This window comes from Peromyscus leucopus, chromosome 9 (assembly GCF_004664715.2).
Source record: "Peromyscus leucopus breed LL Stock chromosome 9, UCI_PerLeu_2.1, whole genome shotgun sequence".
Lineage (NCBI taxonomy): Eukaryota > Metazoa > Chordata > Mammalia > Rodentia > Cricetidae > Peromyscus > Peromyscus leucopus.
This window is the reverse complement of record NC_051070.1, coordinates 71,121,433-71,145,913: the sequence shown is the minus strand read 5'-3', so window position 1 is coordinate 71,145,913 and position 24,481 is coordinate 71,121,433. Positions and strand designations below refer to the sequence as shown.

The following is a 24,481-nucleotide window of genomic DNA, read 5'->3' as shown; positions in this document are numbered from 1 at the left end:
TTCCATGGCCTCATCAATCCCAGAAGTTGGTTGAGTTTACAGTGCCAGACAAAAATTCCTTCTTAACTTGTGGGGCTTGAGTACAATTAGATGGCTGTTCATTACCATCAAGATGTGACTGCCACTATTGCATCTTTGGGAATATCTTGTTGCACTGGTCATTGCTATTGTTCAAAAGCTTTACAGAAGGGTATCACTATTAATTGCTTTTGGTTCTTCACAGCTTGCAGAGTACTTTCCACTGTATTTAACAATAGGGACATAGCTTCAAATTCTGGGAAGCAGCTATAGGCAACTGTAATACCCTATACTGTTTGGAGGAACTCTTGGACTCCCCTAATGAACAACTTGAATAGAGGGTTTTCATCCATGGCACTGGGTTTTTGTTAGATAGTGTCTTGGGAGTGCATTAGCACCTCAAGTAGCACACCTAACGTGTGTGTGTATGTGTGTGTGTGTGAGTGTGAGTGTGTGTGTGTGTGATGTGTAATATATTTATATATACTATACATTACTTTAATTAAACACTGTAGGTGGAAGTTTTCATGTGTCCTGCCTGGTCCACAGCCACTTAGACCCAAGGAAACACACAGAGGCTTATATTAATTAAAACTCCTTGGCCATTAGCTTAGGCTAACTACTGACTAGATCTTACACTTAAACTCAGCACATTAATGTTAATTTATATGTCACCACGTGTTCCATGGATTAATCTATGCGCCATTACATGCTGCTCCCTGGACGGCAGGCTGGTGTCTCCTGACTCAGCCTTCCTCTTCCCAAAATTCTCCTTGTCTGCTTATCCCATCTATCCTTCCTCCCTGGCTACTGGCCAATCAGCATTTATTAAACCAGTATACAAAAGCATTATTCCACAGCAGAACGCAAAATATGATCACCTATGGCTATTTATTTATTCATTTATTTTGAAACAAAGTCTCACTGTGTAGCTCTGGATGTCCTAGAACTCACTCTGTAGACCACGCTGGCCTCAAACCCACAGAGATCCACACACCTCTGCCTCCCAAGTGCTGAGATTAAAAGAGTGTGCCACTACACCCGGCTTCCCTATGGCTTTTAAAAAATACCTGGTGTTATTTATTCCTTCTTCTTTCCTTCTCTCTATTGCTGTCCTCCCAGCAACACCAGTTAAAGGTCCCCCCTTGTTTTCATTGTTTCTATTTTATTAATTTCTGTTCTGATTTTTATTATTTCTTGTCTACTGAATTTGGTTGATTTCCAAATCATGACTTGCATCATTAAATCATTTCTTTGTGCTCTTTCTGGTATTTTTTTTTTATTTGTTTTTTGTGTCTTTCACATCATGCATCTTGATCCCATTTATTTCTCGTTCCCTTGTATTCACCCTCTGCCCTTGCGACTTCCCCCCAATTAACATAAAATAGAACTTAAGAGGGAAAAAAATGTCATCACGGAAGCTGTAGTGTGATTAGTGAGTCATGCAGTAATCTTTTTATCTATATATTTTATGCATATATATTCATTTTAAAGAGTCTTTGTTCTTGTTTGAGGTCTCTGTTTCTGCTACTCAATCGATGTTGGGTTCTCACTGGGACTCCTCTTGGATATCCTGTTGTTGTCCTGGGCTGGTGAGTGCTGCAGCTGGTGAGGGGCAGGGACAGTTTTCCTACCCTTATTATTTTAGGGCCAGCTCTGCCACCTGTCATAGGCATCAAGGGGTGGGGACCAGGAGTGGGGGTGTCTCTCCCTCACCTGCACCACCATATGGCAGGTGATGGGCAGGACCAGATCTCCCATGCTTACATTCTTGCGGCTGCTCACCTGTGCCCCCATCAACAGGATCAGCTCTGCTGTGCTGTTCAAAGAAAGTTCAGGGCCTGCTTTCTCAAGTGTTGCAGCTCATAAAGAGGAGGGTCAGTCAGCTCTCTCATCAGCTACAAGTGGGTAGGGCAAGGTTTGGCATCTTTCTCTCACTCCAACCACTGCACCACATACAAAGGAGCAGAGCCAGTACCAGCTATGCCCCTTTCATGCCCTCAGAACTGACTCCTCTGTGATTGGTTATGGTTTTCTGTAACATGTCTGTGTCTTTTGTAAAGAAGAGATTATTTGATAAGGGCTGAGGTCTACACTTAAGTGTGGGTACAGAGATAGATATTTAGAATGTAGTTAGGGATTATGCTGGTGTAGTAAGTTAGCAGTTGTCCGTTGTCCTGGGAAGTTGGCTAGGTTTCCAGTACCACGTATAGTATTTCTCGTTATTTCTTATGTCCAATTAGAGAGCGGTTGATTGCCACCTATTTATGAGGGCTGCTATTGCATCTATAGGTTTTCACGCCATATTGGTCCTTGTAGTTTATGGCATCAGAGCTGGGTAGAGTAATTGATTGCTTCTAACTTTTGGAAGCTTGCATGTCAACCTCTGGCACTATGAAAGTTAGTCATCAGGAGAAGGACTTCAAGTCTGATCAAGCTGGGATCCTCTGGATCTTGTGTTTCAAATGCATGGTATTGTCAACAACAGGGACTCGCTGGCAGCTTCTGGGATGAAACCAAGGTCAACAATATAATAGTCTATAACGTTTTAGGAGTCTCTTGAAATTCTGGGATGAATAACTTGAATGAGGGATTCATGTGACTGGTATTGAGCTTCTTTTTAAAAGTATCTATGGCTCTTGGGGAAAGAATTGTCAGCCCAGATGAAAACAGTTAATGTAAATTGTGTGTGTGTGTGTATGCACAGATTTTATAATTATGTGTATTTTATGTAGTTTTAGTAAATAGATACTAATATGTTTTCTTATAACTATTTTAGACATTTTTACTGTTATTCCACCCTCCATGCTCTCTCTCCTTCTGTGTTGACCTCCCTTCCCCTTCCAAATACCCCGCCCTCATTTTTCCTGTTTCTCCCATTAAATTATATTTGTCCTCCTATTCCTTTCTCTAGTGCTTCTCCCCATGTTCCATTTTGTACCTTTCTGGCTTCTGTGGTTTCTCCAAGTTATACATTTCCCTCTGAAGATTTGGAGTTAGGAGCCTATATAATTCCCATTGGAGTTACGAGTTCAGTAGCAGAACATGTGGCATTGGTCTTTTTGGGTCTCAGTCAACTCATTCAAAATAATCTTTTCTAGTTCCATCTATCTACCTGCAAAGTTTATGATGCAATTTTCCTCTACATTTAAGAATATTTCATAAAGCATAGGGGCCACCTTTTCCTTATTTCATCAATTGAAGGACATTTAGTTGTTTTCATTACCTAGTAACTGTGAACAGAGCAGCAATGAATATAGCTAGCCAAGTATCTGTGGAGCAGGATGTAGAGTTCTTTAGACATATACCAAGAAGTGGCATTGCTGGGTTATGTGGGAGATTTTGTCTTTAGTGTCTTGAAGATTCTCCACACTGGTTTCCAGAGTACCTGCACCAATTTTTGTTCCCCCCAACAGTGAATGAGGGTTCCTTTCCCCCCACAATCTCCCCCAGACTTTGTTGTCAGTTGTATTTATTGATTTGAGATACTCTAACTGGGGTGGGATGAAATCTCAAAGTTGTTTTAATTTGCATTTTTCTAATTGCTAATGATGATGAACAATTTTGAGATCTTTCTTGGCCATTTTTATTCCTTCTTTTGAGAACTCCATCTAGACAATCTTGTCCTCTGGCCATCTGCATCTTCTTCACCAGGAAGTGATGGAGTGAAAAGGCTGGTTTATTGAGACTTGTGGAGAGGCCTGAAGTCACTTTTGTTGTTGGTCTCAGTCCACTAGGGGGCACTGCAGGGTTCCTAGAAACTTCTTTTTCTTAAGGTGCCCAGAGGTTTGAAGAACTGAGAAGAGACATAATGTAATCCACTCACAAAGCAAGGAGTAGGGGTGACTGCCTGGAGTTCACCAGATATTTAGCTCCTAATCATTCTATATAAAACCACAGATATCTAGAGCCTGTTCACTGGATCCCATGTGCCTATAAATCTATTTTAAGAACAATTCTCTCAACAAAATTGAATCTCACTGGGCATTATAATGATGAACAATCAAGAGAGAACAACTTCACTGTTTCATTTTTAAAAGTTTCATTTTGAAAATCCCCCAAATTCAAAGAACTAGAAATTATTCCAGTACACTTTATAACACACACACACACACACACATACACACACACACAGAGAGAGAGAGAGAGAGAGAGAGAGAGAGAGAGAGAGAGAGACAGAAAGAGTGAGAGAGACAGAGAGACAGAGACAGAGACAGAGAGACAGAGACAGAGAGACAGAGACAGAGACAGAGACAGAGACAGAGAGACAGAGACAGAACATATACTCTAAACTAAAAAGAAAAAGAACAACTACTTGAAAAAAACTGGAAAATCTTAGGTATGAAAAATAAAAGGAATAGGGCCTCACTGAACTTGAGCTAGCATTCACAGCCTGATTAGAATCAGCTGTATTTTCCTGTACAGCAGTTCAAAACAGCTAGGCAGAAGGCAAGTGATGGAAAAAAATCAGGGTGGAAACATGGCCAGCCTTGTTTTTTTTTAGTCAACAAAACTGTCATTGGGAACATTTTTTTATGCTAATGATGATGATGATTTGCTAATATCAAGAGGATCATTGCATGCTGATTTTTTATATTGTGTAATTTAAGAATCCTACTAGCACTTTCTCACTCAGTGTATTAACCACACTTATGGGAGGGCCTGTTCCCAGCAGTAGGTGGCCAACACAGAATGAACCCAATGATGTTTTATATCACATTGCATAGTTTGTGTGTTCTTTTTGGTCCTATTGAATTTTTATCCATATTATATGGTTTTCTATCTTATGTTTTTATGGGTGTGTGTGTGTGTTCTTCATTATTGTTTTTAAATTCTGGTGTGGGGATTTTTTGTTTGTTTGCCTGCTTGTTTTCTTTCTAAAGAGAGGCAAAAAGAAAGGTCATGCAGTTGGTTGGGTGAGAATGTGGGAGAGGTCTGAGAGGAATTGGAGGAGAGGGGACTAGGATCATAATATATTGTATAAAATTCTTTTAGAAGATTAAAAAAAATAGTGCTAAGATCTTTCAAGGCTCTGCTTAAGCCACAGGAGCTCTTAGGTTTCATACCAGTATTTTGCATTTATGTATTCCCCTTCCTCACACAATGTTTTCCCAAGTCCTCTTCTAATAAGTGTTACATCAGAAATATACTGTCCTGGGACCTGCATACTGGCCTACACAGTTGTGGAGCATTTTCCGTGCAGAGTCATGTGGTGGAGGTAGGTGGGGTTTCTTGTTCAGATGAAAGAGGAAGGCAGGTGATTTGGAGAGAACCTGTTGTGTGTAAGCACAAGTGTGTCTGCCCACAAGACTCGACACCCTCATATCTGGAGAGAAGACACTCCAGAAATTGGACAGGGGCCATGGAGAGGAACCTGGGAGCTGTGCTGGGGATTCTGTGGGTGTGGATTTGCTGTGAGTTGTGCTCACCTAAGCTGCTTTAGGGATTCTCCAGAAATGTCAGTGGTGGAGGGGATGAGCCAACCCAAAGCTCCTGTGCAGTCATCCTCATGGTGTCTCCTGGGACATTAGACAGGTGTGGGTGAAAACTTCTCACTGATTCTGGTTTGCTTTTGTTTCCCAACAGGGGTGAGAGGAGTTGAGGTGGAGCAGAGTCCTTCAGCCCTGAGTCTCCAGGAGGGAACCAGTTCTGCTCTGAGATGAAATTTTTCTATCACCGTGACATATATGCAGTGGTTCCGACAGAATCCCGGGGGCAGCCTCATCAATCTTTTTTACCTGGCTCCAGGAACAAAGGAGAATGGGAGGTTAAAGTCAACATTCAACTCCAAGGAGCGCTACAGCACACTGCACATCAGGGCTGCCCAGCTGGAGGACTCAGGCACCTACCTCTGTGCTGCAGAAGCACAGTGCTTCCAGCAAGCCTGAAGCCTGACACCAAACTGCAGCTGTGTGTGCAGCTACAGCCCTGACACAGGCAGACTCTGCAGCAGCTTTTACACAGTTCTGGCTTCATTATATCTCTACCAGTTACAAAGAAAATGTGAGGAAATAGAACAATATTGTTGTAGAAGTTCACACTTAAATTCAGTTGATATGATACTGACTTGTACAAGGATAAATGTTCGAAAAAAATGAAAAAAAGAATTCTATAACACATGATGAATATCAAAAAAGGACAAATGTTCATAAACATCAGCCTACATAACTAAAATCTACGCTTTATCAAATGCTTGTGCTAATGTCATAAAATATAACCCCCCCTTACACATTCCACAATCAATTCTGTCTTTTCTCAACATTGGAAACTCTGAGCAACTGTGTTTAAAGAGCATGAGACAACACTTCCAGCTATTCTGTTCAATATGAAGTTGATAAAAGAATTAAATTTGAAGATCTAATAGATTAATTTGTAGAATGGCAAGGCAAATAAATCTTATTAACCCAGACACAATTTCAACAGTTTTTTGATATTTTAAAATATATAATACATTATGCAACATAAAACATATATTTCACATCAAAAATTATGAGAGCCAAAAGATAAATGACCAACTAGAGAGACGTATTTGCAATTTGCATTACAATAATACTTGCAGCAATTGATTCTACAAAATATTTATATATTTGCAATGTAATATATAAAAGCAAAATTTCTCACTAAAACACTGCTTTCAAAAGAAAAACTTGAAACCTTCTAAGGTCACTCAATAGGGGAATAATTAGTTATACAGTAATTAAAAGTGATCCAAACACTGTAGTTTCCCAAGTGTTGGCGGATTATATTCCACAGTTGAAAAACTCTGATCTGCAATTTGTCTCTGTAAGGAACTGGAAAGCAGCCATGTTCCTTCATTCCTGAATTGTCTGTCCATCGTGTTTTCACTTTGAAACAGCACTGAGTGGTTACAACAGTGACTGGATTGGCTAAAACATTTACTTTCTAGAGCTTCACAAATTCACTGATCCTTTTGTGATTCATTCAGCTTCATCCCCATTGCAAGTACATCTGTTTCAAATATAGATTATCTGAGCTTCCAGGATAATAAACATTTCCTAATTGTCAATAACATTTATGTGAGTATGGCTAGAAGTAACAGATTCTACAGTAGGAATTACTAATTTAGTCATCTCAGAGAATTCACAAATAGCAACCACCATAATCCTAGATTCTTGATAGTGTGTGGTATGGAATTAGGTGAGATTGGAATATATTAATTAGGCACAGAATATATTAATTAGACAACACATTAAAAAGGTTGTCTGATAGATGTTGATAGATGTTTTTCCTAATCTCATTCCTGATTAATCTGGACTTGAAAGTTTTATCTAATGAACAAAGGAGCTTAAGGACTACATAGAGCAGTTTTAAAAGCTTTCTAGACAAATGTACAATAAACTTTAAAAAACAGTATAAATATTACTTTCTTCTATAAATCCTTAAAATCAAAATCAAAATTCAAATTAAATCAAAATATAAGACACAAAAGAATTGTATCAATTGAGAAAAAACACCTTCCATTCTTCTACATTTGTCTCGACAGTCATCGTGACTGGTTCATCCTCTCCATCCCACCCTTTCAGAAGGCCTGTGAGCTCTCACACCTGAAGTTGACAATGCCCATTCTCTTTTTAAATCCGGTCCACAATAGTATCTTCCCATTGTACAATAGCTTTTGTCCTGTTACAGTCATCAGTCATCATCTCCATTTCCTGTACTGACTCTTTTAGATTTCTTTCTCATTTCTCAGTTCTAAACTTCAAGTTTCTCACTAGCTCCCATTAAGGTCTGAATTTCGTCAGGATGTTGAACAAGTTCACAGATCTTTTTAGATAATTGAGATCAGTTGTCACCGTCTCTCCCTCTTCCTGATGAAGTGATTCCTTTTGTGAATCTTAAGCTGTTCAATAATTTCCTAATTTGCTGTTTCTGCCTCTTCATTGAAAAAGCCAGTTGATCATTGACTTTCTACTCTTTATGTGACTCTTTTCCCACTTTCTTTAACTTCCTGTCTTTTTATTCCAACTGGTTTTCTGTAGCTGGAGGGCTTCTCTCCAGGTTCCACCAAGCCCCGCAGTCCCACAATACATGTATAAAATAATCACTCAGACGCTTATATTACTTACAAACTGTATGGCCGTGGCAGGCTTCTTACTAACTGTTCTTTTATCTTAAATTAACCCATTTTTATAAATCTATACCTTGCCACGTGGCTGGTGGCTTACCGGCGTCTTACATGTTGCTTGTCCTGGTGGTGGCTGCAGTGTCTCTCCCTCCTTCTTCCTGTTTCCCCAATTCTCCTCTCTCCTTGTCCTGCCTATACTTCCTGTCTGGTCACTGGCCATCAGTGTTTTATTTATATAGAGTGATATCCACAGCAGTTTTCATGTCGGGGAATTTCATTATGTAAAAACCAAGTATCACATCCACCTCTTGAGCCACCTCCAGCTCATTTTCCAGTCTCATTTCTTTTGTGTTTAGTTGATTTTCATGTTTGCTCCTCCTTTTCCAGCCTGTTCAACTTCTTCAAAGGCAGCTCTGCTTCTGATACTGTCACCTTCATCAGTGACCGAGTAATTCTGAAGAGAGGTACCATGTTTTCATCTTCATCTTTTACTTTATCTGCTTCCACCTTCACTGAGGCAATCGAAGAATTATCTGCCAACTCTTCTCCAGTGGCAGGCCATATGGATTAGATTTGACTATTTCTTTCCAGTGTATATTAGGTGACATCTTGAATTCTTTCACTGTCTTTCCTTTCTAAACCAAGCTTTGCAACCGGGGCCAGTCACTCATCTATAGCAACCACCACTCCTGGTTCAGCCCCAGCCCAGTTTCTCTTTTCCTAGAGCCACCCTCACGCACTTGGACTCCCACCAACTCTTCCTGAACAAGTCAAAGCACAGTGATTGCTAGGTGACACCATGCCTTGCCTTGATATTTTCCATATAAGTTACAACACTTTTCAGTTGCTAAGCTAATTTTAACTCAGTGCAAACTCTGTTGTGTTTTATAATAATCTAGGCCACTTTTTCTGTATTTCTGGATTACATTATCAATTTATATATGTTGAACAATCCTTGGATCTCTGGGATGAAGCCTACTTCATTACAGTAGATGATTCTTTTTTTAATGTATCTTGTATTCAGTGTACAAGCATTTTTGAGAATTTTTCATCTATGTTAATAACAGATATTGATCTGTAATTTTCTGTCTTTTTTGCATCTTTGTGTGTTTAAATGTCAGGGTAATTAGGTTCACATAAAGAGAATTAGATAGTAGTCTTATGCTTCTACTTTTTGGTATAATTTGGAGTTGGGGCTAGTAATGAGTTGTTCAGTTTCCACGAATTTGTGCATTTTCTGTTGTTTCTGATATGCACGAATCCTATTTTTAATCTAATCTGTTGGTCTCTTTCTTTTTATCAGGAAATTGAAACCATTAATATTCAGAGTTATCCATGAGCAGTGTTCATTGGTCCCTGTTATTTATTTCTGTGGTATGTATTTCCATCATCTTTTGATTTGCTGCTCTGGGATTATTTATTCTTTGTGCTTTTCTTGGGTGTGGTTAATCTCTTAATATTTCTTTCTGTCATCTTCTGTAGCACTGGATTGGTAAGTAGATACTACTTAAATTTGGATTCATCTTGGAATGTTTTTGTTTCTTCATCAATTATGATTGATGGTTTTCCTGGTTTTAGTAGTATGGGCTGGCATCTGTCTCTCAAAGTTTATGTTACATCTGTCCAGGCTCTTCTGGCCTTTATAGTCTCAAGTGAAGTGTCAGTTATTATTATACTGTGTTTGCCTTCATATGTTACTTAGTCTTTTTCCTTTCAGTTTTTAATATACTTTCTTTGTTCTGTAAAGTCAATGTTTTGATTATAATGAGTCAACAGAGAATTTCTTTTCTGGTCCAGTCTATTTGGTGTTCTGTATGCTTTTTGTACCTTGATAGGTACCTTCTTATTTATGTTAGAGAAATTTTCTTCTATGATTTGTTGAAAATATTTATGTACCAATGACTTAGGTTTCTTCTCTTTCCTCTATCTATGCCATTTGTGGATTCAGTCTTTTCATGGTGTCCCTGATTTCCTGGATATTACATCCTAGGATTTTTGTAAATTTAAGATTTTGTTTGACTGAGGTGTCCATTTCTTTTACCTTGTCTTCAATGCCTGAGAGTCTCTCTTCTATGTCTTCTGCTCTGTTGGTGAACCTCTGAGGCTTTGGTTTGATGTCCTAAATTTTTCATTTCCACTTTTATCTCATTTAGTGTTTTCTTTAGTGATTATATTTCTACTTGCATATCTTGAACTGTTTTCTTCATTTTATTCCACTGTTTGTGGTTTCAAAGATTTTACTAAGGGATTTATTCATATCCTCTTTATGGTCCTTGGGCAAATTCATTATATGTATTTTCAATTACCTTGTCTTGTGGTTCAGCTCTATTGCATTTCCAGGATCAATTGTACACTAGGGTTACTGGATTCTGGTGGAGATATATTATCTTTTCTATTAATGTGTTTTGTGCAGGTGTTTGGTGTTGGGATAATGTTGTTTCTATGTTTTGATATCTGCTGTTGCCTTTGTTTAGTGGGTGTTTCCTTTCTCAGGTTCTGCTGAAACTTCTTGGTCTTAGTGAATTATTGTTATTATTGGTTGCCTAGTAGGGGGTGTTTCTGTGGGCCAACATGTGACAGAAAGGAATAGATGTGGCCTAGGATAAAATACTGAGAGAGACTCAAGTAACAAGCTAAGGAGATCCTGTTCATACCTAGAGGTGATATCCACAGGGAGTTTGGATGAAGTAGGTTGCAGTAAGGCAACGAATTATGTGGAGAGATGGAGTTGAAAATACTAGGGACCTTAGGTCTGAACCAAGAGATGCAGTGTCCAGTGAATGAAGTTCAGTAAAGGACCTGTGAGCAGGTTGTTACCAGGCTGATGATGAGAAGAGAGACAGTAATGCAGGACAGGAAGGATAGAGTGAATCACCTATATAACTGGCCGTGAGTCCCCGCCAGTGTGGTCACTAAGGTAGAAACTGTTTTATATGTTGGAGGGTGGCGTGAAGGAAAGGGGATGGACTAGAGGGGATACTGAGAGGATCCACAGGAAGGAGGGAAGCTGAGTCCTCCAAAGGGTCAGGTGGGGAATGGAAGCAGAGAGGAATGACAGGACCCTACTATAGTCTGCAACAGGGTTGGGATGACACTGGGAAAACTGCAATGTAGGACATCAAGGAAAGTGAAGATGGACTACCTTCTACCCAGGCAGGTGTGGCTATCAGGCTCCCAGATGGAGTGTCTCTACTGTCATGTGACACAAAGCAATGGTGGTGAGGGAGGAAAGGAAATGCAGCAAGGGTCTGCTGAGTCCTCGGTGAATGGAGGAAGAGTGAGCAGACAGGTAAATGGTCAGTTACAGGACTGGGGATGGCACCGGGGGAACTGAAACGGAGGACAGGAAGGACAGTGAAGATGGTCTTCAGCTTCCCAAGCCTGTGTGTACACTGGGTTCCCAGTTACACAGTGTTTGTAGCTGTTCACAGTTGACAGGAAGGAAAGGCAATGGGCTAGAGCAGTGGGTGCTGAGAGGGTCCACAGGAAGAAGAAGAGATGTGTTAGTGCAAGGTTTGGCAGATTCTCCAAGATATTCAGCACTGCTCTTCTATCAGTGATTCAGTGTAGACGCTGTGGGGATGAGTAACATGGATGGTGCCATCCTCAAATGAAATGATTTCTGAGAACGTTCCTAAGAGTAGCTGTGTGTAGTTGTGATTCCAGGCCAACTTCTATAGAAGGTAAGATGCATGCATGAAAACATATCTGTATTCTCAACAAGAACTCATTGAAATAGAAAAAACATTGTCCTCTTGCAACTGAAAGCCCATGAGAGACCTGAAAAAGACTTTTCTCACACACTGTAATTTTCACAGACAAATATTGGCCTAAGTATCTGTCCCTAAGAAAAGGGGGAGTTCATAATGAATGATCCGAACATTCTGTGATATGTAAGTGGATTAATAAATATAGTTCTAGACAGAATGTGTTTCACACACACACATACACACACACATGCTTATATATAAGCACATCATATATATTCCATTTATATATGAAAATACCACATATATACATGTATATATGAAGCATTTTACATGTGTTACATTAGATTCAAATATAAAAAATAGTCTCACTAGTGTGTACAAATACCATTATTGATCTCTCAGCACTAGAACACACTTGATATACCATATTGCTGTTTTATGTGTCTGAGTCCTTCACAGGTTAGAGAACACTTATGCAGAGGCCTCAGTGATTAAAGGTACAACCACAAGGTGGTAGCAGATCTCAGCTGCTGGGGAGTATGCAGAGGATTCACTTCTTGAATGCTGATTGTGCAGGCTTAGGGCAGAAGCCCAGCCTTTCTCTCAGGGGCTGAGTAGATGACTCAAGAGCAGAATTGTTACTGAGAAAGAACAACACCCTGGTTGCTGTAGCTGACCTGCTAGTCATCCCAATTGTACCCTGGATCTTAATTTAATTGGAAGAACAATGAAGACATTTGTTCCTACTTTATTCATGTTCTTGTGGCTGCAGCTGGATGGTAAGTTAAAATTTTAGAGGCACAAAATATTCCTTGGGCATTTCTGAGACATCGAGGAGGAACTCTATTTTATTCAGATTTTCTCTAGTTAGAGTAGAAAAAGAGAATCCTGGATAGTGATGACCTGAGAACTTTTCTCTTTTCATTCCAACTTTCTATATAGGGGTGAGCCAAGGTGAGCAGGTGGAGCAGCATCCGTCCACCCTGAGAGTCCAGGAGGGAGCCAACGCTGTCATCAACTGCACTTACACAGACAGTGTCTTGTCCTACTTCCCTTGGTATAAGCAAGGACCTGGAGAGCATCCTCAGCTCGTTATTGACATTCGTTCAACTGTGGAAAGAAAGCAGGAGCAAAGACTGATAGTTTTACTGGATAAGAAAGCCAAACACTTCTCCCTGCACATCACAGACACCCGGCCTGGAGACTCTGCCATGTACTTCTGTGCTGCAAGTGCACACTGCTCCACAGGCACCTGCAGCCTGTCCTCAAACCTGCCATGGGGCCTGGAGCCCCATCCACATCCTGTGTCTCAGGCACAGCATTTGTAAGTTGATAGTTGGTAAGTGACAACTATAGTGTAGACATTAAAAACACAAAGTTTCAAGTCACTCAAAACAATTTAGGACAATTTTTCCTATTTTTAAAAATTGAAATACAGTTTAATCATCCCCTTTCCCTGGCTGCAGCACATTGTGAAGGTCATAGAGAACCAGAACTCCTGTGCTTCAGAGAAGAAGAGGCTGGGGCATGCTCAGCCCCAGGTGGGACATGTACATCACACACCTTCATCCCCAGGTCAGAGGTCACTGAGGAAGGGGGAATGGAAAGACTGTAAGAGCCATAGGTGGGGAATGACTACAAGGGACATTGTTTTCTGGACACAGCAGGGCAGCTGCACACATGGACTCACAGAGGTTGACAGCACACATAAGACTTGCAAAGGATCAGGCCAGATGCAATTAATTGCAGTAGGGCAGAGGGAATGTTGGCGTCCTACCCTTAGCTAAGGAGCTAGGGACAGTTGGTAGCTGCTGGAATAGAGAATAGATTTCTTTAAACATAGAGCCCTTGGTACACAGACCGCCATCAACTGAAGGCCACACATCCAATAGTAGACGGGCAGGACAACCTGCAACTCAATCATTGAGGTGTTTGCTTTAAAAGGAGGGGGACTGGGTTGGTAGGGAAGAGTGGATGGATCTAGCAGGAGTATAGGGAGCAGGTGAATGCAAACAAAATTCATTGCATAACATTGCGCAAGAACTAATAAATTGAGAAAATGTAGATAAATTTTATCAGTGGGTAGGTGTGCATGTGCGTATATATGTATGTGTATTATTTTATACATATTCAGCACACAAAATACCATAGCATACACATAGTTCAGTAACACTGGTAATTTCAGGCATCAGTTGGGGACTTGAGACCTGCCTCCTTTGGGTGAGGTTTCCAGTTTATTCAGTGTATTGCAGACATCTGTGGCACAGTTTGAAAGGAAATCAGCAGAGGGCGCTGTCTCTTCAGATGTGGTTGATGTCTGCATTCAGGTGGTGGCTTCACATGACAGACTGTCACAGTGAAGAAGGAGATCCTTGTTTATGAGTGAGAAGTTTCAATAAGGTCCTGCAGGAGACTTGCCCTGTGAGTTTGGTGCACTCAAGAACCAAGTGTCATTTTCTTCTGTGAACATGCTTCCTGACACCTGCTCAGTTCTGGTGCTCCTCTTCATGCTCAGTAAGTTACATTTACCCTATGTGTTGATGGTGTCATTTCCTTACAACTGAGGAAGTCTTTACCTTCTTCCTCACACAGAAAAGTGACTCCTTGTTTATTTATTTATTCATTCATTCAATTCATTCATTCATTTGTTTGTTTGTTTATTTATTTTCAGGGAGGAGCAAAGGAGACTCAGTGACCCAGACAGAAGGCCTGGTCACTGTCACAGAGGGGTTGCCTGTGATCATGAACTGCACCTATCAGACCACTTACTCAGCTCCATTCCTTTGGTGGTATGTGCAATATCCCAACAAAGCCCCTCGGCTACTCCTGAGGAGCACCACAGACAACCAGAGGACAGAGCACCAAGGGTTCCAGGCCACTCTCCAGAAGAGCAGCAGCTCCTTCCCCCTGCAGAAGTCCTCAGTGCAGCTGGCAGACTCTGCCCTGTACTACTGTGCTCTGAGTGCCACAGTGAGGGGACTGCAGGGGAAGCTGCACACAAACCCGGGGTGCAGGAGGCTGAGGGAGTGGCCTGGGAGGGAGGGCTGTGTGCCTTCTCTGAGTGGGGTTTATCCAGACTCCTGAAAATCAGCAGCACATCTCAGGTCAAATTCCTAGAAACCTAGGATTCTCTGTGGATACTGTGGCAGGATAGATTGGAAGTCATTGCTAGAGACAACTCAGGCTTTGATCCACAGAAATACTGTTCTCTCCCTACATGAGGACTTCTCAGAAAAAAAAAAAAAAAAAAAAACATCTCCAGGAAAACCTGGACATAGGATTTATCTCTACCAAGAAGTCTTACAAAATTTAATGATTTAATTGTCCAGCAATCTTCTGTTCCTACCCCATAAATTTATGACCAAATGAAGAATATAGGCTTTAGTATTTAAAAATCTACTTCAGTCTCCCTCGGCAAGCTATTTAGATTCTTCCTCTCCTTGGTCCAAGGTACAGAGAGTTCAGTCCGACTTGTGGTCTCAGTTACTGTTTTATTGCTGTGAAGAGACACCATGACCAAGACAACTTACAGAAGGAAGCAGTTAATTGAGGACTTGATTACAGTTTCAGAAGTGAGCCATGATGATTGTGGTGGCAAGCGTAGCAGCAGGCAGTAGCCATGTTCCTGGAGCAGTAGCTGAGAGCTTCCATCTGATCACCAGCAAGAGGCAGAGAGAGGGAGAGACTGGGCCTGGCTTGGGCTTTGAGATCCCAAAGCCCACCCCAGTGACACACCTCCTCTGATAAGGCCACACCTACTGATCCTTCCCAAACAGTCCACCATCTTGGAACCAACATTCAGATTTTTGAGCCTGTGGGGCCATTCTCATTGAAATCTTCACACTCTCCAACAGCATTCAGTTAGTGAAGCTGCTCAGGAAACACAGCTGTTGGAACTCTCAAGGTGATGCAGAGAGGCAGCTCCTTCTCTGTCCTACACACCATGTAGGGGTCAGGCTGCCCACTCTCATAGGTCATTGCACTTTGCCTAAATCCCGAGGATGTGGTGTAGTCAGTCACTTAGGATTAGAGCTAGATTCTCAGATAACTCTTCTGAAATATGAGGAAGGAACAAAAGTTTTGTTCCATTTCAATTCTGGAAACAAAATACTTATTTAAAGTAAAATGCTCTAGTACTCATATTTATCTCTCTGTAATGGAAGGAAGACCTGAAAACAATGACTATCGTGTCCCTCAAGAAAGACTCACAATTGTGTACAAAAAAGAGCAGAAAAAAAGTACATGCTATCTTACTGGTTATGGAGCAAAATAGAATGTCAAATTGCATTTCTAAACTCCAAAAACTACTTAAATGGCACAGAATAGAATAGAATCTCTTATAAGAGAGCTTGTCAACCTAAAATGAATGCTAAATCTAAAAAAAAAAAAAAAAAAAAAAAAAAAAAAAAAAAAAAAAAAACACCTCAATGCCAGGCATGGGAATCTGTGGGTGCCCACAACTGACTCAGTGTCCCAGTTTGAATCTGAAGTCTATTCTGATTCAATAGAGTTCAAGCTTGTTTGCTTCAAAGATGTGAGAAAGTTCTGATTAGCCTGCAGAGTCTCCTTGAAGGGCTGTGAGAAAGTCCTGATTAGCCCACAAGAGGGAAGACACTATTAAGCTAGATGCAGGCTGCTGATGCCAGACAGAGGTACATCAAGATAGAAAATGTCCTTGATGCAAGGCAGGGTAGATAGTGGTTGAATGCCTTTGCAGTGCATTGCTATACCTCCATCCTTCAAAACTGTATATAAGTTGACTGTGAAATATACTTGGGGCTGTCCTGCACTGACTGGCAGACCTCTCAACTCTTTTCTGTCTTCCTCATTGTCTCTTCAATCCACACTCCTCTACCCAGCTACCCAGCTGACTGTTGGCAGGCCCCAACAGCAATCCTGCCTTCAAGTTGTTCACTAGCGCTTCAAGTGTCTCTTCCAAAAGAGATGGGCTATTGCTATTGACTTTGATTGCTCTGAGATTGTACATAACAACCCTTTGCTAATGATACCACATAACTGAGACTTAGGACTTGGAGGAATTTATTTAGAATTGATCTGAAGACTCCTTCCTGATAATGAGTTTTCAAGTATATGCAAGATTCCAAGGGAGAAAAGCAATACATATTCCTAACAAGCTGTATAAATGCTACGAACAACAACAACAACAAAAAAAATGACCATCATGGTAAGAACACGCACAAGGGTGTAATGGTAGAACTTTTATCTTGGTGGAAACTAAAAATGTATCTTTCATTGGATTTAAGACATGTTCAAAGGAAGGAATTTGGGCCCGATACTGTAATCCTAGTTAACCACCCATGTCTTGAATGGTCATAGACCCGAGAGGAGAATCTACTACAGCCACCCTCTTAATTCAATACAGCTTCTAACAGTACTCTAAATATTGATAACTACACACAGAGATAAGTGTAGTTCTCACACCTCATCACAGAAGGTTCATTTTGAAGCATATAGAGGCCACGGTAGTGTTTGACAACTAGTCACAATGCAGAGAATAAGTGCTGTGACATCTCTAGTTCCAGTTAAGACATCTACAGTGCAATTCCTACAACCAAGGCTCATGGAACACCACAGAAATGTAGCAGTAGGGATTTTAAGAACCAAAGGACCATGACACCAGCCAAGAATGTGACATGAGGGAGAAGACTTAGTCATTGCTGATGTGAATGCAAACAGGTATAAACAATGTGGAAACTAGTATGGAGGTTCCTCCAAATGCTGAGCATAAATCTACCACACTAGCTATACCACTCCCAAGGAATTAACCAAAAGAATCTACATCTTTCTAAAGAGATGCTTGCTCCCATCTGTTACTGGTGCTGCCTCAACTTGATATGCCCAACTTTGTCCACTCCTCTGGGAGGCCTTTCCCTCTCTGAGGCGTGGATGGAGGGGGAAGGTGGGGAATAATCCAGAAGAGGGGAGGGAGGGGGAACTGTGGTTGATATGTAAAATGAAAAAAAAAGCCTTTTAAATAAAAAGAAAGGGGAAAAAGGAGATACTTGCTCTTCCAAGTTCATTGCAGCTCTATTCATAATCACTAGGAGTTAGAAACACTCTAGATGTCCATCAGCTGATGAGAGGAATCTGAAAATGTGGCACATTTACACAATGGGGTATTATTCAGATGAAAATAAGAAAAATAAAATTATGAAATTTTCAGGTAGGTGGTTGGAACTAGAATCAGTCATGCTGAGCAAGATAACCCAGATCCATTAAATAAAGAAGCATAGTGTTTTCTCAAATATGTGGATGCTAACTTTTATTATGTGTGCTTTATTTGGAATATCCATACGTGTTAGGTGTCAATAAGAGGCCATGAGGGAGAAGGGGATATTCAGAGGAAGAGGAAACAGAAAAAACTGCCATAAATGGGGAAATGGAACAGGCAGGATTAACAGAGCTGGGGATGAGAGGACAGGGTAGAGGAAGGGATGTGGGGAGGGATAACTAGCACTAAAGGCAATCTGAACAAATCAGTATGGAAAAATCTGTGATAGAAACTTCCTGAAACACATGCTCCAGAGTTGAGCCTAGTTATAATATGTGAGGATAGACACACACTTAGAAGGCTGTTGGACATGATTATTAGCAAAGTAACAATAGTAGTTCCCCTAGTGCCTAAGGCCTCTTGAACCATGGGATTTTGGGCCATGTTACAGTACTCTAACCTACTCTGGTGATGGGATGGCCAAACACCCTAATAGTCATGCTAGAGACCCCATCCAACGACTGAGGGATCTGGATGCAGAGATCCATAGCTAGGCCCTGGGTGGAGCTCCGGGAGTCTAATTATTGAGAAAGAGGAGGGTTTATATGAGTGAGAATTGTTGAAACCAAGGTTGGTTAAAGCACAGGACAAATAGCCAAACGAATGGAAACACATAAACTATGAACCAAAGGCTGAGGGGCCCCTCAACTGGATCAGGCCCTCTGAATAGGTGAGACAGTTGATTGGCTTGATCTGTTTGGGAGGAATCTAGGCAGTGGTACCAGGTCCTGTGCTCATTGCATGAGTTGGCTGTTTGAACCCTGGGGCTTATGCAGGGACGCTTGGCTCAGTCTGGGAGGAGGGGACTGGACCTGCCTGGACTGAGTCTACCAGGTCGATCTCAGTCCTCAGGGGAGGCTTTGCCCTGGAGGAGGTGGGAATGGGGGCTGGGGGTAAGGGGAAGGGGGCAGGAGGGGGGAGAACAAGGGAATCTGTGGTGGATATGTAGAACTGAATGGTATTGTAAAATAAAATAAAAGGAAAAAAAAAAAGATTTCACAGCCTTTATCTAATGGTGTTGTCCATTATGTCTATTTTCCATTATTTCTATTGCTTCTTGGTTTTTTTTTTTAACTCAAAGTAATATTGATTTATATCCAGTTATTTTTCAGTGTTGGAATCTGTAACTCCCCTCCCTATATTACTGAATATAATCGGCTCCCAATGTTCCTGCTCTCACTGCTCACTGCTACCACACTGTGCACTCTGATCTGTCCGAAGAGGATTCTGTCCTTTGTGTTCATCCTTTGCCACAAAATTGTTTCATTGAATGCTAACTGTTCAGGAAATCAATGACTTCATTTTGATTCACAACATACACACACAAACACACACAAACACACACACACACACACAGAGAGAGAGAGAGAGAGAGAGAAAGAGAGAGAGAGAGAGAGAGAGAGAGAGAGAGAGAGAGAGAGAGAGAGAGAGAGAGAGAGAGAGAGAGAGAGAGAGAATTGTGGTAGTGGAATTGCAATTGCAATGCAATGATCATAATTCCTGCCCCCTGGTGGCCATGCATGGCATAGTCTCCTCAGTGGGCAGGACCTAGAATATGGCAGGTGACACTTTTAAATTATGTTGTATTTTATAAGAAAAGCCAAGAAACTGAACAGGAACTGAGTCTCTTATCAGTTCGATGTATGTTGAATTTGACTTTGAGTTCATCAAAGTGAAGATTATCTGTAGCAGATTTGCTGGCTTTTTTTAAATGTACGTTTACAATGCTTATTTGATTTTGTACTTCTTAATTTACTCATGTGGTAACACATCTGCAATATTCCTAGCAACATCTACCACATCTTTTTCTTGGGCATTTTGATGGCATTGTGTAGAAATATGGTAACTATGCAATGTTCTGATTCCTATGTCCCTGGTACTTGTTTTGAAATGTGTAAAATGCTGTAATTTTCTCACTCTAAAATATCTTATTCTCCCATTTTGGTTCATAACTTTATATTCTTCTTTTCTAAAAACTCACGAGTTTCTACTTAGAAAGCATCGAGCTTCCTTTGTGCATGATGAAAGCCTTGGATTCACACTCAGAAGTCAGCAAAGACAGGGGGAAGTCTACTGCAGCTGTGAACTTGTTATTTCTCAAATGGGCCTCTAGAGGATGCTCCTTTCTAAAAGGTAAATGGTGTTTTCACAGATTAGAATAAACTCACAGAAACCTTCCTTCTCCCCCTACCCTGCCTCGCCCCTCTCTGCTTAGAGCCCCTCCTGTCCCCTTTGACATTACATTACCTGTGTTCTACTACCCTACCGCTTTCTCTTAAGCTCTCTCTTATGGCCCTTGTGGCCATGTTCTAGTTTCCTGGCCTCTGCAAGGGGAGGGGAATTTAGTGGGTTCTGGGAGGAGTTGTAGGGGGAACAGGATGGTGGTGGACACTATCGAAATACATTATGTTCATGTATGAAGTTACTAGATATTTGTTTTTAAACCTCCTCCAGTAATTCAGTAGGTGTTCTGACAGAACATATTTTGTGCAGATGTTAGAGACAGGCCAAGGGAAAGACAGTGTCTCTTCTGGATTGTCTCCCCAGTGTCCCTAGGTTGAAGGTATCTAAACCTGCTAGAGCTTGGAGCAAATTCTCTGTCTACCTCTCCAACTCTTCAGGCTGTATTTGCTTGCTGGGGATCTTCAGGAAACAGTGAGCTTCTTCCTGCTCACCTTGTTGACCTCCCTGGGGATCCTGAGGCTCAGAGTAGCCATACTGTCCACTGTCACTCTGCTTTAGGGTCTCATCCATAGAAAGAGCACTGTGCTGTTTCACTGTGAACAGAGACCCTCCTTTAGGCTGAGATCCCTACACAGCACTGATGCTGCAGGAGAAAGCAGAGCCCAGACAGGGCCCCCACCTGATGGCTGCATCTGTGCAGCTACAGTAGCTGCTCAGGCCCTGAGGAGCAGCTACTCATTCCTTGTCCCCCAGTGTCCTTTCTTGCATACTTAATACCCTCACCTTGGACTCCAGCACCTCCTGAAGCTCACACCAGGAAGCAGCCTGTCCCAGGCTTGGAGGGATTTCAGACTGAGTGCAGGAAGGATGGAATCTCCTTCCACCTGAGAATCCTCTGACAGGGGGACTGAGGGAGTTGGGTGCTCCTGTGCTCTGAGTCACAAGTATAGAGCTGAACACAAACAACTTGAGACCTGCAGAGTAAAAAACCAGGGTACCAGCCTCAGACACTTTTAGGCAGTTGTCATGTTCCATAAATGCAACAGTAAAGAGAAAGTGGAATCTTGAGAAATGCTTCATTCCTATGGGGTAGATCTTAGTTGCCAATTTTTTGTTTCTCATTTTGCAAAGAAATGTCTGGTTTCTCCTTTAGTAGAATTTTGACTCAGGTTAAAAAAAAATGTCCTTCACAGCATTTTTCACCTGAGTCAAAATTTCTATAAAATTATCCTACAGTATTTGAAGTCATTAGCTGGTCTAATACTGTTCGAGAGAATGATGGGCTGAAATGGAGTAAGGTTAGGTGTGTGTTGTGGAATATTTGATCATTCTGTGTGAAGATGTGTCTCTGTCCTCCCTGCCTGTCTAAGGCATCTTCTGATTGGTTTAATAAAGAGCTGAATGGCCAATAGCTAGGGGAGGATAGGCAGGACTTCCAGGCAGAGATAAGAACTCTGGGAAGAATATGATGCAGGGGATTAGAAGTGAGACACAAAGAAAGTCACACATACAGTATGGAGGAGAGGTAATGAGCCACATGACAGAACATAGCTTAATATAAATGGGTTGATTTAAGTTTTAGGAGATAGTTGGGAATAAGCCTAACATTAGGCCATGCTTTCATACTTAAGATAGTCTCTGTCATTATTCAGAAGCTGGCGGTACAAAGAAAGCAAGGCTATTGCTGTGAGTGATTACTGAGGCAATTGTGTATTTCTTATGACTAGTCTAATTTCTCCAGCAGTCATCTTTATGGGGAAAACTTCAAAATACATTCCTGTATTGTTATGAACACAAGTGCATTGTCCCCTTCATTCACCACGTGCAATAGCACACCAGGGCTGCTGCCCTGTCACTCTGGATGCAGGACTCCCACATTAGCTTCCCAGTCCACTTCCTTCTTACGTGGTCATATTTTTAAACAACATTTAGAACAAACCCTGACTGTTGCAGGAGTGTTCCAATTTTTAAAATGCATTATAAATCTATGAAACTATTATCTTACTCTATTGTTATGTTCCGATTTTTTCTTTTACTGGCGTGATTTCACTTCAATATTTCACAGATGAAGATTCTTTTTAAAAATGTGTATGAGAGTGGGTCTGGCCCATGTGTGCAGGATTTGAGGAGAACATAGAGAACGTCATGTCCCCTGGAGCTTGAGATACAGACTCTGTGAGCCACCTCATGTGGACGCTGGGGATGGAACTAAGGCCTCTTGTAAAGTCAAGGACCCTTATCTGCTGAGCCATCCCTCAGGCCCCAGTAAAGTGTCCTTAGTTAGAACATGCATCTGTTTCCTGAGTTAAACTTCTAGTGTTGTGTCTTTGAGTGTGCCAGTCTGTATGGGGCTGAGGCTTGTTCTCTTTGGAGGGACTGGTCCTCTCCTGCTTCCTGGATCCCTAACTCCCTACAACCTCAGGGTCTCATCAAAATGTTCCTCCCCTACACTGCCACCCCTACTGTGCTGTGCCCAGATTCTCAGGCAGGTCTGGTTTGGGAGGAGCTTCAGGCTCAGAAGGCTGGGAGGGAACTCTGCAGTGTCTGGCCTGGCAGGGTTCCTGGGTGGAGCTGACTGGTTGCAGGAGGAGGGACATTCAACAGCCATCCTGACACCACAGCCCAGGCCTTGGTTCCTTGCTTCTGTCTCCAGCAGCCAGACAAGCACCATGGAGAGGCTGCTGTGCTCTCTGCTGGGGCTGCTGTGCACCCAGGTTTGCTGTGAGTCTGGCTGTCCACATTCAGGGACAGAGAGGATTCTGTCAGCACATGGAGGGTGGGAAGCAGCTCAGGAGTCCTGCAGAGCTCCCACCTTCTCAGAGGACATGGGGTGTGTTCAGGGTTCTGTGGATGCTCAGTGACCCCATCTGTGTCTCTTTCTCTGTTTCTAACCAGGGGTGAAAGGTGAACAAGTGAAGCAGAGTCCTTTGTCCTTGGTTCTGCAGGAGGGAGAGCGTGCAGAGCTGCAGTGCAACTTTTCAAACACTGCAACCCAAATGCAGTGGTTTCACCAAAGTCCTGGGGGACGCCTCGTCAGCCTGTTTTACAATCCTTCTGGAACAAAGCAGAGTGGAAGACTGACATCTATAACAGTAGCTAGAGAATATCGAAGTTCTCTGTACATTTCTTTCTCTCAGACCACAGACTCAGGCACTTATTTCTGTGCTATGAGTGCACAGTGCTCCCCACACACCTGCAGCCAGTACACAAACCTTCAGCTGGGTGGGCGTGGCCTTTCCCAGTTACAAGACATCTGGAAACCACAACAGAACATCTGCTTGATTTAATATCCCTATTCTATATAGGCAGAGTTTTAACCTGGGATAAGCTTTTGACCATGAGGTTAAGGATTTGAATGTGTAAATTCTCAATATATATTCCCTCCTGAATCATAAACGTCCATCTTAGAACTAACAGAGAAGCTGATGGGAGGACAGAATCAATGTGATCATTTAAGCCTCAGTGTGCTGAACTCACAAAGGATGAGGAGAAAGGGAATGAAAGGCAAAGGCTTCCAGGTGACCCTGCTGTGGACAGGGTCAGGGTCAGTGAGGAGAAAACAAACTGTAGCAACAGCAAGAACATCAAGTCATGGAAGACACAGAGTGTGCAGACAGCTGGTGCTCCAGTTCCCTTTCTGTAGCTGTGGTGAAACTCTGAGAAAAAGCTACTGAGAAAGTGAAAAGATCTATTTAGCCTTCCGTTCCAGGTCATAGTCCATCATTGGTGGTAATTAAGGCAGGAAGTCATACAGGAGATTACAACAGAAAACATGGACAAACTCTGCAGCTGGGTCACTCAGAAACAAACTTATGGGACCCAGGATGTTTTGAATTACAAATCTGTGGAAATGAAACTTTTGCTTTATTGAACAATTGATCCTGATTAGTTGGTGCTGAAGAATCAGCTTTAATGAATAAGGGGTAGCTGAACTGAAGCAAGTCTTAAGGGAATTATCTTCTAATATTCAGCACACAGAAACTATGGTCTAGGGAGGTCAGGGATTCACTTCAACCTGGAAACTGATCTTGGCAATGTGATGCTGGTTTTAGCAGAGAGGAAGCTGCAGGACTGAAGGGAACATAGGAAGAAGCTGAGGCTAGGCACTGTGAATTTGCTTTGTCTGATTTAAGTGTGTCCTGGTTCTTATCTGTTGGAATAAGAAGTTTGGGTATGGTGGTGCACATCTTT

The 24,481-nt window shown here is 41.8% G+C and overlaps 2 pseudogenes and 2 gene segments (V, D, J or C); all 4 read left to right on the top strand.

Annotated features, from left to right (window-relative positions):
• The first annotated feature begins 5,310 nt into the window (after window positions 1-5,310).
• On the top strand, window positions 5,311-8,675 carry LOC114687469 (annotated as a pseudogene).
• A 3,762-nt stretch (window positions 8,676-12,437) lies between these two features.
• Window positions 12,438-13,142, top strand: LOC114687468. The segment is given in 2 exon segments: window positions 12,438-12,593; window positions 12,757-13,142. Coding segments are annotated over 2 exon segments (438 nt in total).
• Window positions 13,143-14,214: 1,072 nt separating this feature from the next.
• On the top strand, window positions 14,215-14,974 carry LOC114687467 (annotated as a pseudogene).
• Window positions 14,975-22,822: 7,848 nt separating this feature from the next.
• On the top strand, window positions 22,823-23,577 carry LOC119088474. The segment is given in 2 exon segments: window positions 22,823-23,011; window positions 23,186-23,577. Coding segments are annotated over 2 exon segments (444 nt in total).
• The last annotated feature ends 904 nt before the right edge of the window (window positions 23,578-24,481 follow it).